We start from the raw sequence: 15,409 nt of genomic DNA, 5'->3' as shown, positions 1-15,409 counted from the left end.
GCAAAAGAGACACCTACAAAAACATGGTTTGAAATCTCATTATGAAAAGCAGGTGGGGAATGATTGCATGTCCTCTCAAGCAAGATGTGGAATTATAAATGTAAAATAATGATTACTCAAACTTTTTAAAAGGCTAATGTCCCCTTCTGAAGATTACACTGAGACCCTGACCAAAAATATCAAGGGGAAAAATTATTCACACCATTCAAAGCTTGTGGTATTTCAGTGACCTTTAGAGCTGAGGACTCTCTCTGTACTTTACCTCAAGTCAATTTTCTTTTGCACAGCCTGGTACCAAAAGGAGATATTCTCAGGCAGGCTGATGCTGTGGAAAAAAAAAATTAAAAAGCAACAAGGTTCTACTAAGGACTCTGAGAAACAAACGGAGGGTTCTAGAGGGGAAGGGGGGTGGCGGGATGGGTTAGCCTGGTGATGGGTATTAAAGAGGGCACGCTCTGCGTGGAGCACTGGGTGTTATGCACAAACAATAAATCCTGGAACACTACATCAAAAACTAATGTTGTAATGTATGGTGACTAACATAACATAATAATAATAAAACAACAACAACAACCACAACAACAACAAGGCTCTTAGAAGTCATTCTAAATGATTATTCTAAACGACCATGACATTCCAGTACAATGTCTCCTGCTTTCAAGGGGTGTGTGTGTGTGTGTGTGTGTGTGTGTGTGTGTGTGTGTGTGTGTGTGTGTGTGTTTACACAGAGCAATTTATCCCTTCAGCTGGCTAATACATAGAACTCTAACATTATGGTGTCTTAGATAGCTTTCTGTTTGTTTTCAAGAACAAAATTTACAGCTGCTCTTTTCCCTGAATAAAAAGCTTCTAATTTAGTTACCTTTCTCACTGTCAACTTTTATCAATTTCTCTCACTATGAAATGAGGTTTAACCATAGAAAGGGATTATGCTAATGTTATTTTTAAGGCTGAGGGGAAAAAAGGTCAGTGTTGGGCTAACAGTGGTAATTGTATATATTGACATTATTTCAGACCAAAATTGGGCTTTTTCATTAATTTTTGGAGACACACTAAAATTTCCAGGTTGTTGAGATAGACCCACTATGACAATGAACCTTGGAAAGGAGCCCTAACCATACTGTCCCTCAGCAGAGCATAAGAAATAAAAAGGACTCCAGGCCTCAATTTATTAGCAAGAAGTAATTTTTGAACATTTCCTATGGATAACACTGCCAAATACTGTGGAACACATCCAAGCTAGGAAGATATTGTCCCCACTCTAGTGGAGTTTATTATTTTACTTTCATCATTTTCTTAGGCCCAGAAAACTATAATCCTAAATGAAGCCACGGGACTAATAGCTGTATTAACAACCCCAGCTCATTAGTAAGGCTGCTGCCCAGGTACCCAGGGGAGAGCGCTGTAAAAGGAACCTTTCTCTTCTCCCCGGCCCTCCCCAGCCTGCCTCCCCTAAAGATAGAAACGTCTTGAATTCTCTATCAAGCTTATTTTAATCACTGATGAAAAAAAATCATATAATCATCTCCAAGTTGATGACTAAACCTTCTGGGTTACACAGAAAAGTAGAAGTTTATAATTTTATACAGTGCAGAAAATTGCCTACAGCCCTGGAGGAGTTGGTCAGCTTAAGTTAATAACCTACTCAGGAAGGCTGAGTAAAATGCACACCTTTTCAAAGCCTAGGTATGTCCCCACCAAAAAGCTGTGGGGTATATTTACTCAAATGCAAATTATATGAAGTGTCTTAGTTCATAATTGTTATGAAACATACAAGAATCTTGTAGAGTCAGTGGACTAGGTATATTTAATTTTGATATAAAAACAATAGCGAAAACAAATTTATTTTAATGTTTGCTCTTTTGCAATGCTGTCATAGTAAACTCTTTGTTCAGGGACGGGTATAAATAAACTAAGCAGTGCAAATCTTATTCCTTCGGGGCAGGCCTTTTGCATTGTAAAAACAGTACCACACGATTTGCACAAAGCCTTGCGTACCTACCTTTCCACATTTTTTATGCTATCATTACATGGCTTTGGAGAGGTGAAATCCAGGAGTTTTGATGATGCTTATATATCTACAGCCCAATATTGTATGTGAAAAAGTAAACAAATCAGGAATATGTATTTAATTTGGAAGACTAAAATTTCTTTGTTTTATGAATATGCAAAACCCCACCTGTTCTAACTTCGCACAAGATTCAAAAGAACAACACTGACATGTTGATGGACTGACTGTATTCTATAATTTTCTGGTTAGGGCACATTCACAAATCCCAAAATATTCACTGAAAGATTTGCCTGCTGCCACAGGTAGCCAACCCTGTTTATAAAATTATATATATTATATAATGTAATTATATAATTGAGATATATATCTCAGCTGAGATTCTATTATATATTATATAATTATATATGTCAGTTATATATATATATATAATCATATATATCTCAATTATGTTCTTTTATATATAAGACATAAATATATCTCAACTACCTAACAAGTACTTTTCTATGCCTCATATAAACAAAAAGTTGTACAACATAATCTTTGTCCCCAACCTTGCAGGTCTTCAAGTGCATGATATCTATTGGGATAGTTGAAAGGCAGGGAACACATTTAGACATATTTACTGTTCTTACTTTTCAGGAAGAACCAATTACCTACCATTTCAAAGAACATTTTTTTTTTTATTTCCTTGGTACCAAATCAATAAAAGTCCTTCCAGCACAACAGCTGTTGCTTAATGGCCCCAAAGAGTGAATGCACTGCCTAAATTGAACACAGTTCAGTGTCTACACCAAGTGGGCCCTCAAGTAATGTTGATGGATTGGCTTTCTCACAAGCAGTAAAAGCTCAATTTTTAGAGATGGCTCCTGTCAGACTAAAATCAGTAATTCCAAAGCAGTGTGTGTGTTGAATTCTAGGTTTGTGGCAATACAACAATGTGTATAAATATAAAAACTACATTTATTTGTTTCTATTTTTTAAAAAAAACATGTTTTCTAGTTAATACTAAGAGATTCCCAACAATTTTGAGTGATAATCTGAATATACAAGACTATAAATTTGGATGATTCAATATAAATATTCTGATAGTGATACTGGAATGATTATGAAGAATTTGAAGACTCAAATATCTGAAGATACAAGCTTGTTGATTAGTAATAACTTTAAATCACAGTAATAAAGAGCATGTTCCAATTGAACTGCTCATTGCAGATTATCTTTAGGGTATAGATTTGGACCACGTTCTACATTATTATGCACTATTCTTTAAGCAAGATGGGCAAGTTGTTGAAGATGTGCCATAAGTGGTCATTTAATTTGAAAGCATAATGAATTTCCTCTTTTGCTTCCAGCCATACAACCATGGGGTTTTGTGGCTTTACCCTTTGATCAGGTGACAGCTCAGAAAGCATCTCCTTAGTCAAAGCAGAATCTCAGAGAGTAAGGGAGTGGGCTGTTAGGAAGCTCAGGGAGAGCAGTGCTTCTGCATCCTATGTCCAAGGCAGAGCTGTGCTCGACATTTGAAAAAGTTTGGGCAAATAAACTAACAAGTACCTAACGCCACAAGATGGGGAGCAGAATTAGTTCAGAGAGCAAGGAATCAGCCAAGAGATCCAAAGAACTGGAGAAAAAGCTTCAGGAAGATGCTGAGCGAGATGCAAGAACTATAAAGTTGCTGTTATTAGGTAATATTTTTTTTTCCCTTTTGCTTTCAAAACCCCCACTTTTTTTTCAATTATGATGTATTTCCTTTTCTCAAATTTTAATTTCAGGTATATTACCATATGGGGGATTTATAATGAATATGTACTTGGAAACTTAAAAATATTTTATATGTCCTCTATAAATGTTTACTTTTCTTGTTTAATATTTCACTTTTTTTTTTGCTTAAGCAGAGAGACAAATATTTATGAGATGATTCAATTCCTCTTTGTTAATAATACAACTTACTATTATTAAAATAGAACTCATATCCACTTATTATTTTATCTCACCCTAATCATTTTCTGAATGTCAGTTATTTAGTACTGAAAACAATCCTTTAATTACAAGTTATAAAGAGTTACATTATTCTGTTTGAACAGAAACATGTTGAGTTGTTTGGGATCAAATTTAATATGTTATTTAATTACTTGTGCTGTGAAAACCAATTAGTCTCAAGTTATTTAGAGAGTAATGAATGATAAGGTACTTTATATTAATAACATTATTCAGGTTTCTGAATATTGCCTGTGATACTGTTTTACACTTGTAAAATACTCCATTTAAAGTCTTTTAGGATATTTATATATGATTCAGGTCAGGAATTATGTTCCTTCTATCTTTTTATCCTTTTAAAACTCAGCACAATATTTTACCACAACTCTAAATTCAACAAATGTTTAATGAGTTGAAGGAAATCTGTATGCTGCACATTTTTCTAAACATAAAAAAATCTAACATATAGTGGTCACGGCAAGCAAAAATGTTTTTGAAATAAAAATCAAGACCTATATAAAGAGATCAAAACAAGAACTTCAATCAGTTGTGTGTTCCTCCTGCTTAGTTACACACAACAGGACTTCATTTTATTTCAGAATTGTGTATTGTTCACACGAAATACCCTCATCTTTCTAAGTGCCCCCTTTCCTGTGTCTAGTTGGCTCCCCGTGGCAAGAGTGTCTCAGAAACCAACTGTGGGATTCCCAGCACCTGCTCCTCAAAGAAAAGAGCACATTCTCTCCCTTTATGCACAAGTTCTGTGGCTCACACTTGCCCAGAGCACTCGCAAGTAACCACCTAAGGATGGGTAACTTAGAAAGGTGTTGGGGCCAGCTCTTATGAAATCACCGAGTATATTTTCCCTCACATTCCAGAGCATTCCCTGAGGCTTTGATCAAGAGTAGAAGTAATGTGGACATAGAAAAAGCAAATAAAAGATGAGAGGGAAAGCCAAGCACTCCTACAAATGCATTCGGTGTCCCTCTCTTGTACTAAGAACAGTGATAGAAGAGTAATGATAAAATATATTTAAAAATCCCTGTGTTGAGGGGTGCTTGGGTGGCTCAGTCGTTAAGTGTCTGCCTTCGGCTCAGGTCATGATCCCAGGGTCCTGGGATCGAGCCCCACGTCGGGCTCCCTGCTCCACAGGAAGCCTGCTTCTCCCTCTCCCACTCCCCCTGCTTGTGTTCTCTCTCTCACTGTGTCTCTCTCTGTCAAATGAATAAATAAAATCTTAAAAAAAACCCTATGTTTGGATAAAATTTCCAAAAGACTAGACCTCTTCTCAATATACCAGTTATTTTTAGATTAAAGTGGTTGAGTTAGATCAAGAAAAGAGGGTAACTTTTAGTACTAGAGATAAAAAGGAATCATTAGGAGCACTATTTTATCTTTTACTTTCCCCAGACAGTCACAGTTTCATAAATTCAGTTCCAAAGTTACCAGACAACACGCTTGGATTTATTTGGTTCTGACAATATGTACACCGAACTTCTTATTTACACAAGTGAATCAAATTCTCAAGTCTTCCTCTTTCAGTTTAGTCCAAATATTTGTCTTAAGTTTTCCCTCTGGACTCTGAGTTCTATGTATGATCGTTCAATTGTCAAGTTCAAAACAACAAAGTCTTGTAAAAACTCTGCTTCAATCCTCATTTTTTCCTTGAACTCAAATTCTCTAAACAGTCATTTTTTTATATGCAATATGGCCTCATTAAGACATACAAGCGTTCAGTGGAACTAACCTAAACCTTGCCATCTTCCTACACTCAAATCCCCTCACGAATGAAATTTAACCTCTCCCATCATTAAAACAATAGGATTCCTATTCATGAGAGCAGTCTCTGTGTGCGTGTCATGAGGGACTGACCAGTTAAGGCTTGGTAGTGATCAGATCCTGATTCTAAACTCAATTTTTTAAAAGATTCAAATTGAAAAATATTTTTGACAGAAGTCACGCTTCATGCTGATCCTCTCATCTAATAAATTCTAGGTGCTTAAACACACAACACAACTTACCAAATTTAACATGTGCTGTAAAGCAGGTGTACCATTTGGTATTATTGCAGGACACAAGACTTCACGGAAGTTAAAGAGCTATCTAATTGCTATTTTACAAATAAAGAATCAGCTTGCAGACAGGTTCCCTCTTTATTATGCCTTTCAGACATTTAGTAATATTACAGAAGAGATGCCACATCTCTTTCCTTCACAAAAAGCAGGCTTCTAGGAAACACTGGAGATGACTCAGACATCCCGGCCACATGTGAAAATTGCTCTCAGGACAGTAATGTCACATGGTTTAAAAAGAGGGGGGAAAAAAGCCTGTAAAGATGCCCCCAGAAAGAGTACATTTTAATAAGAAGAACAAATTCTAATGAATAACATGTTCTCTTTTGGAGATTGCCTAAGTTATTTTTTAAAGGCTTAATTTATAAATGTCTGATTAAACTTTATTTCTATTCAAAAGGAATACCTGTCATTAAATTGCAGAATCAGTGTGGGTCATTTCCATTCTTTCCACGTCCCTTCTTTTTATATTTTACATTAATTTCTTTTGTATTTCTGTAGGTTCAGAGCTTGATGGGAAATATAAGGAGAACTTAGCTTTGTTTTCTCTTCATATTTGAAACACTGTTACATTTATTCTACAATTTTCAGCTATGATATTATAATTAGCTTTTAGCCAGTGATTTCCAGCACTATCCTGGACTGTTCATCATTTATTTTCTTCTAGCTCTAAACCCTTATATTCTTTATTTTCCTATGTGCTATATTATAAATGTCACATAACTTTTTAATGGTGCCATTTGAGCTTTATTGTTTTAAAGTATTATGGCAATCATCTGACTCTTAGAAACATGAACTTGAACATCCAAATACAAAAGAATATCTTTAATGTGTTAATTAAATTAAATTCAAGTAAATTTAATTTAAATAAATTTAAAGTAAATTAAAGAATACTTTAAATGTGTTTATATTTACTTAGGTAATCAACATTTTCAAATTGTTCAAATGGCCCCACTTATTCAACAAATGGATATTTTGGAAAGTGTATCATTTTTCCAGTATGACAGTAGGAGAATTATAATAATTCTGACACTGTCTAAGAGCTTATTTCAGAAATAATTGGTAAAACAAAATCTGCACAGCAGAATTGACTAAATAGGCTTATCTACCTGGCAGAGTGGAGAGAATCTAACTCAAAACAAATAGAGTACAATGTGTTTTTAAGCCATGTGAGATTTAAAAAAAAATTGATTTAATGCTTTCATTATGTTATGCCTTTTTCACATCTCTGAGTTACCTCAGGCTAGCCACATAACCTCAGAGAGATGGTGGGTGTCAAAGTATTTTATAAACTGTAAAAATCCAGACAAATGTGATTTTTGTGGTGTAATAGATTTGCAAAACTGAAATAAATTGAATGTCAATTAATGTATACAATTTTTCTTCCTTTTGTTTTCCTGTTATGTATACCTAAGAAAAAAGAAGACAGAAATTCAGGTTAAATCAAAGTTCTTACTTTTATTCTTTTCTTTTTAAAGTAGGTCTACTTGGAGAGTTTTCAAATTTTCTCCAAAATGCAATGAACCATTTGCACCATAACAATTTGAAAGTTCCAAAAGCAAAGCCAAATATTTATAATGTTGTATTTATTTACCAAGAATGACAGATGGCAGTATCAAATAGCTCTATGTAATGTCCCCTTTTCCAACAGGCAAAAAACACTTAGACAAATGCTTTGCATGTATTTGGTTGTTTGCTTTAAGTTAATCTATCTTAAATAAGCAGCATATTTTATACATAGACTCAAGTCTCTCACATAAAAGATGCAAACCATTTATTAAGGCATTCCATATTTAGCCAAATGATGGTATTTGCTAATGAGATTAAATACTCTGGAAAAGACTCTGGTTAACTCTAACTTAACAGAACCTCTCTAGTAGTATCACAGAATTTTTTTGCATTCACTTTTTTTTTCATTCAAACTCTGAATTACTGATTCAAGGGCAAGCTATACTGTACCTTTAAAAACATTTACGTAAGCACCATGAGCAGCTAACAAAAAGTTATTTACGCCCCCAGACTGTTAGAGAGATAGGAGGGTAGTGAACTTTTGAGAGCATAATGACTCCATGAGAGATTTCACATAAAATATACCTCCAGTTAAGATTTGAGACTCAAACTCAGAATCCATCTGCTTATCTAAGTTTTCTCCAAGTATTGATGTGTATATACATCAGTGTAGCCTTGACCCTATAGAAGTAGGATTGATTGAATGTGAAACTGAGGACGAGACCCACCAAGATGTGGAAAAACACCCATTCTGTTCATCAGCTCCTGATGCTTTAAAGCAGATTTCACAGCTTTCATTCCTGCCTCAGGATTTCATATTCAAATAGAATAAATGTGCTACTTAGAATTAATTGTTCCTTTCTCAAGATGTCTGAAAGTTTCAATCTCTGACCAGCGTTTTATATTATCTCATTCTTTTCGACTCTTGCTGAGTTAGTTCTTCCATTTCATATACTTTCCTGACCCCTTCAATCGGAATCAGCCATTTTGGCTTCATTCCTCTGACAATTCTGACATAATCCCGTCCCTTTAATCTTTTGCCTTGAGATTCATACCCTCAACCCTAGCTAATTCCTCAAAACTCTCCATTCACCGTTGTTCTAATACCCTGAAGCCAACCAATTTCCACCAAAGTGATGCTAGTCAACATCTTTTCAGCCCTTAGGGAAGATCTAACCCTGACCCCCACGCATCCTCCCAACTTCCTTCATTCCCGGGTGTTGTAGAATAAAATGGTATCATTTTCTGTTTCCTGGCTGACAAATTTCTGTTTTTAACTTTAGCTGATAACCTTAACTTTATAACCAATGAGTATTTTACTCAGTCCTAGTTTTCTCCTAAAGTCACCCAAAGGGAAGCTGTTTTTGTGTTCCCGATATCACTTTCGTCTAAAACCCCTCCTCCCCTCGCCTCACCCTAGATGAACATCCGTGTACCAGATAGTGATCAGTCATCGTCTCCAATCTCACGGAACTATTCCATTTTCAGTTTAAAGCTAATTTCATCCTCTGTGTTATAAATTTGATCCTCTTCCATATCTTAAGAATTTTGCTCTATGAATTATTTTTTCTTTTCCTTTTTCTTAAGGCAATAGAAGGTAATTAAGTGCATTTTCAGAATTCTCTACTGGCTCCTTCCTCGGGGCATATAGAGCTATTTCTCTCCATTAGCCTAAAGAACATTCTTTGACTCCATAATCTTCTTGAATTGACCTTACACGGGTACCTTTTTAAACATGTTTTTGCATTGAAATACTTCTCAAAGTGTTTGCTCGCTGCTTGTTTTCTTACCCTCTACATTCTCTTCAGTTAATGACAATCTACCTGTGTATCTTCCTCTCTACTAAAATGTTATCTCTCGTAGAGCCCTGATAACCCCCAATTCACAAAACCCAGACCTCGGTAACTTCGCATCTCTCTTCTTTCTTCATCTTGTAACACCGCACTACCCTCTGGTGTTTTATATCCTCTCACTGCTCCCTTTATTGAAACTTGCTTCTTCTCCCCATTCTTAAGTGCTTTCACCTATCAAAGTTTGTCCTTGGATCTTATGTTTCGCAATCTGTCCTGTCTCTTGGGGACCTCACGTCAGAACTTAATGATCTCTTCTGGAAGAAGGACACTAATATCCTTCCTTTGCCCATGTTTTGATCCATATTTGCAAATTTCTGTTATTTATCAGTGAACTGATTGCAACTTAGGAGATCTCAAAATTATTTTTCAGGTTTATCTTGCTGCCTATTTATCCTTAAACTTTGTATTTTATGAGGCTCCCAGTTATAGTCTTTCTCCTTATAGCAATTCTGTACTTCAATCTTCTTTAACTCCTTTGTGATCATTCTCTGTCCATTGCCCGAGGGCAACCTTGTGGCAAAGCTGAGTTTTATCTCTATCTCTGATAGAATGGGATCTCACATTTCTCCACTGCTTGCTATTGTTTTCAATCTACAAAAACACCCCTATAAAATAGATATTATTTTCATTATACAGATAGGAATCTTAAGAAATTAAGAAGATAATTCCGTTTCTAAGATCACAAATTAGCTTATAAGAAAACAAAGCCTCTTATTTTTATCCATGTCAGTTTTAGATTTTTATCTGCATTCTAAGGTCTATGAAAACAAACATGTCAGGCTTTGTTCTTCATTGAATTCCTATGGCTTAGCACAGGAATGCATGCATGCATGATGTATGTATGGAAGAATGACAGAATCGGAATCTAAAATATTTCTGTAAGCTGTTCATAGTGTCTAAAGCATACACATACATTTGATATGTGGAAACAGAGCTAAAGAAAAGCCATATATATGTCTTCCCATAAAGAGCTTGTTTAATTCAACTGGAAGATATTGATACGTTTTCAGAATGTAAGTGAGAATGATAATATTTGGATTTTTTTGGGGGGGGGTCAAAAACCATCCTGGCTATACTATGAGACAAAGATTTTATAAGAATGATTGAGGTAGGTGGGCCAACTAGGAAACTGTCACTACTATGCAAATACTTGATGAGATTGTAAGTTAAGGTGGAAATTACAAGTTTGGAAGTAAGATTTGAGGGACATCCAGAGACAAGGTGAACAGAACTTGCTAGCTGACTGCATATGTTGGTTTTTTTTTTTTTTTAAGATTTTATTTATTTATTTGACACGGAGAGAGAGATAGTGAGAGAGAGAGAGAGAGATCACAAGCAGGGGGAGCGGCAGGCAGGCAGAGGGAGAGGGAGAAGCAGGCTCCCCGCTGAGCAAGAAGCCCAATTCTGGGCTCGATCCCAGGACTCTGGAATCATGACCTGAGCCGAAGGCAGCGGTTTAACCAACTGAGCCACCCAGGCGCCCCTGCATATGGGTTTTAAGTGAAAGTAATGATTAAAGGTGAAATTGAATATGGTGATCATTTTATTCATCGGTATGTGAAAGGCAAGACAAAGTTTAAGTTGGGGAAGATACGAAAGGAGAAATGATTTAGGACATTCAAATGGGTGATGTTTATAGCACAACCAAGTGGAGATACCTATTAAATAGATGAATATATGGGTCTGGAAACTAGGAGGGACAACTCCAGTGAGCACTAGAGATTTGATATATTCAATCCTCTGTTTTCCTTTGCCCAATCATCAAATGTGGATAAAATAACCATGTAATTAACCAAGGCCCTTTTTTTTAAAACTTTATTATTTAAAAAAAAAAAGGTGTTTAAATGCCTGTTCCACAATTAATGAATACTTAGACAAATCTATCTATCGTCTATATCTCTAATTAAAATAGGCCTCTTTGGGGAAAACCACATAATTCTGTATTTTAGTTTCTTCCCTTTTCAGCCTAAAACATATAGTAATAAGAAAGATGACATATTTTTAAAATACTTCTTAAAATCCAAAAAGGCTCATATCATCTTTGAACATTATATTTTTGAAACAAGTATAAAATTGGAAGTACTTAAATAAAATTTCATTAGAAAAGATAGTACATAGCCACAATATTTCTCACGAATAAAACATGCTTAGTTTGCCCGATAAGGTATTTTACGGATTTGTGATGCTTATTAGTATTCTATCACAGAAATAGGTACTCAGACATACTAATAGTCATAGAAATATATCTAACACCATAAGCATACTGATGTGATGCACAAAAAACCCATATTATTTATATCATATTTATGCTAAAATATTTATGTTGAATCTAATCAGGTAAATACAGAATACTGGACATTATATAAGAAGTTATCCTAGGGGGCCCTGGGTGGCTCAATCATTAAGCGTCTGCCTTTGGCTCAGGTCATGATCCTGGGGTCCTGGGATCGAGCCCCGCGTCGGGCTCCCTGCTCTGCGGGAAGCCTGCTTCTCCCTCTCCCACTCCCCCTGCTTGTGTTCCTGCTCTCGTGTTCTCTCTGTCAAATAAATAAATCTTTAAAAAAGTAAATAAATAAATAAAAGAAGTTACCCTAGACCTTCCAAAAATGCTAATGTCATAAAAACAAAATAAAAACAATATGAAAATGGAGATATTCTAAATTGAACAAATTTAAATAGCATAATAACCAGAAGGAATATATAAACCTTGACTGGATCTTGGATCCAAGAACTATAAGAGGTATGAAAAACATTTTTTGGAACAATCAGATAAAACTGAATATAAAAATACCAGATCACATTTTGGATTAATATAAATTTTCTCAAACATGAAACTAGTATTGTGATTTTATAGAAAAAAATGGCCTTATTCTTATGCATTCTGAAGTATTTCTGGGTAAAGTGATGCTTTCGGAGGTTCAGCAAAACAAAGCATACTATATATATGTAAATACATACATATCATTATTTCATATATATATGAAAGAAAAGAAACATGACAAAACGTTAACAATTGGTAAATGATACAAAATATAGGTGTTTAGGGGAGTCCAGGGAGGATGGTACAGTAGGAGGATGCTCAGCTCACCTGTTCCTTGGACACACTGAGAGAATAGCTACACATATGCAACTAACTCTGACAATGACCTGAAGACTGGCCAAAGAGACCTTCCACAGTTAATTGTAGGGAGGAGTCCACATCAAAAAGGGCAGGAGCAGTGAAGACGCAGTTGTGACCCAAACCCCCGGTGAGACTAACCACAAACAGGAGGGACACCACAAGTGCAGCAAAGCAAGAGGATCAAATTCCACCCCAGGTACCCCAGGAACTGGGAACTCACAGTGGGAGGACAAGTTTCCATAAGGTCTGGCTTTGAAAACCAGTGGGGCTTAAATTTGAGAGGTTTTATAATCAGTGGGGTTTAACTCCAATTACTTTAAAAATCAGTGGGCTTAACTCCAGGAGAGTCAGAAGGCAATAGGAAACTGAGTCTCTGCCCTTAAAGAGCCCCACCACCACCACCACCACACTGTGCAAGCAGCCCCAGCAGGGAACGGCACCGTTCCAAAATGATTCCTGTCTTGGGAAGAAGGGAAGATAACCCCCGACACCAGCACACCACAATTCCTGCATCCAAGCTTCCTAGCTGTCTGCACAGGGAGCAAGCCCTGCCACTGGATATGTCTGCACCCAATACATAGCAGCTGGCTGGGCAGAAAACAAGCACAACTCAGTGACGACAGTAGGGCACATGCAGCCACACAGGAGATACCCTGGATCATCTGGTTCTGGTGACTGGTGGGGGGCATTGTGATACAGGGTACCACAGGACCTCTTCTACACAAGGCCACTATTTTGAAGACCAGGAGATGTATCTGATCACCCTTGCGCACAGAAGCAAACATAGAGTTAGACAAAATGAGACAGAGGAATAGGTCTCAAATGAAAGAATAAGACAAAATCACAGCAAAAAAAAGCTAAGTGAAACGAAGATAAACAATATGTGTGGTAGAGAATTCAAAGTAATTGTCCTAAGGAAACTCACTGGACTTGAGAAGAATGGATAAACTCAGTGAGAGCTTTCACAAAGATACAAAATATAAAAAAGAATCAGTCAGAGATGAAGCATTCAATAGTGAAAATAAAAAAAATACTCCAGAGGGAATCAAGAGCAGATTGGAAGATGCAGAAGAACAAATCAGCAATGTAGCGGAGAGGAATGGGAAGCAAGCAAGCTGAACAGCAAAAAGAGTAAAAAATGGGAATCATTTAAGGGAACTCAGTGACATCATCAAGAGTAATCATGTCTGAGAGAGGAAACAAACATTCAGGACCAGGAATCACAGAAAGTCCCTAACAAGATTAACCCAAGGAGGTCCATGTCAAGACACATAATAATTAAAAATAACAAAAAGTAATGATAACGAGAGAATTTTAAAAGCAGCTAGAAAAAAAAGAAAACCGTTATATACAGGGCAACCCCATAAGGCTCTTTGCAGATTTTGCAGCAGAAACATGGGAGACCAGAAGAGAGGGGCATAATATATTCCAAGAAAGGTAAAAACCTGCAACCAAGAATACTATGCCCAGCAAGGTTATCATTTGGAATAGAAGGAGAGATACAGAGCTTCTCAGATGAACGAAGTTAAAGGAGTTCATTGCCACTAAATCAGCCTTACAAGTAATGTTAAAGGAAATTCTTTGAGTGGAAAGAAAAGGTCATAACTAGATGAAAATTTTGAAAGGAAAATATTTCACAGGTAAAAGCAAATATAGAGTAAAGGTAATGGATTTCTCACTTATAAAGCCAGTGTGAAAGTTAAAACACAAAAGCGGTTAAGATCAATTATATCTATAAAAATAAGTCAAGGGATATAGAAAATTACATATATAAAGTATAACTTTATGTACATAAAACATCAATGAGGGAGGGAAAATTTCGTGTTTTTAGAATGTGCTTGAACTTAATGACTATTAGCTTAATACAGACTACTGTACATGTGAGATGTTATATATCAACCTAAAGGTAATCATAAATCAAAAATCTGTAGCAGATACACAAAAAATAAAGAGAAAGGAATACAAGTGTAACATTTAAAGAAAGCCATCAAATTACAAGGGAAGAGGGCAAGAGAAGAAAGGAACAGAGAACTACAAAAACGACCAGAAAACAATCCACAAAATGGCAATAAGTACATACCTATGAATAATTACTTTAAATGTAAATGGACTATATGCTCTAGTCAAAAGGTGTGGCTGACCAAATGGATTTAAAAAACAAACAAAAGTCTGGGACCAGATGCCTTCAAAGGTAAATTCTACCAGACATTAAGAGTGAATACCTATTCTTCTCAAGCTAGTCCAAAAAATAGAAGAGGAAGGAAAACTTCCAAATGCCTTCTATGAGACCAGCATACTGTAATACCAAACCAGACAAAGACACCACAAAAAAAAAAAAGAACTACCAGGCCAGTATCTCTGATGAACGTACATGCAAAAGTCCTTAAAAAATATTAAATTGAATTCAACAATACATTAAAAGAATCACTCACCAACAATCAAGTGGAATTTATTCCAGGGATGCAAGGGTGGTTCAATATTCACAAAATCAACATGAAATATCACATTAATAAGAGAAAGGATAAAAAACACATGTTCATCTGAAAACAGCTTTTGACAAAATAGAATATACATCCATGATGAGAACTTTTAACAAAGTGGGCCTACAGGAAACATACTCAATGGTGAATAACTAAAAACTTTTCCTCTAAGATCAAGAACAAGATAAAGATATTCACTTCACAACTTTTATTCAACACAGTACTGGAAGTTCCGGGCACAGCAATCAGACAAGGAAAAGAAATAAAAGGCATCCAAATTGGTAAGGAAGAAGTAAAACTCACTATTTGCAGATGACATGTTACTATATGTAGAAACCCCCAAAGATTCCACCAAAAATATTACTAGAACAGATAAATTAATTCAG

General features: G+C 35.8%; 1 protein-coding gene across 1 annotated transcript in view; it reads left to right on the top strand.

Annotated features, from left to right (window-relative positions):
• The first annotated feature begins 3,578 nt into the window (after nucleotides 1-3,578).
• Nucleotides 3,579-15,409, top strand: part of GNAT3 (G protein subunit alpha transducin 3) — a 59,977-nt gene continuing 48,146 nt past the window's right edge. The window contains exon 1 of the mRNA XM_027574314.1: nucleotides 3,579-3,696. Within this exon, the coding sequence (XP_027430115.1) occupies nucleotides 3,579-3,696 (118 nt within the window). The remainder of the gene's footprint in view (nucleotides 3,697-15,409) is intronic.

Source organism: Zalophus californianus, chromosome 12 (genome assembly GCF_009762305.2).
Source record: "Zalophus californianus isolate mZalCal1 chromosome 12, mZalCal1.pri.v2, whole genome shotgun sequence".
Taxonomy (NCBI): Eukaryota; Metazoa; Chordata; class Mammalia; order Carnivora; family Otariidae; genus Zalophus; species Zalophus californianus.
Note: the sequence above shows the minus strand (reverse complement) of the source record. Positions and strands in the feature narration are given on the sequence as shown.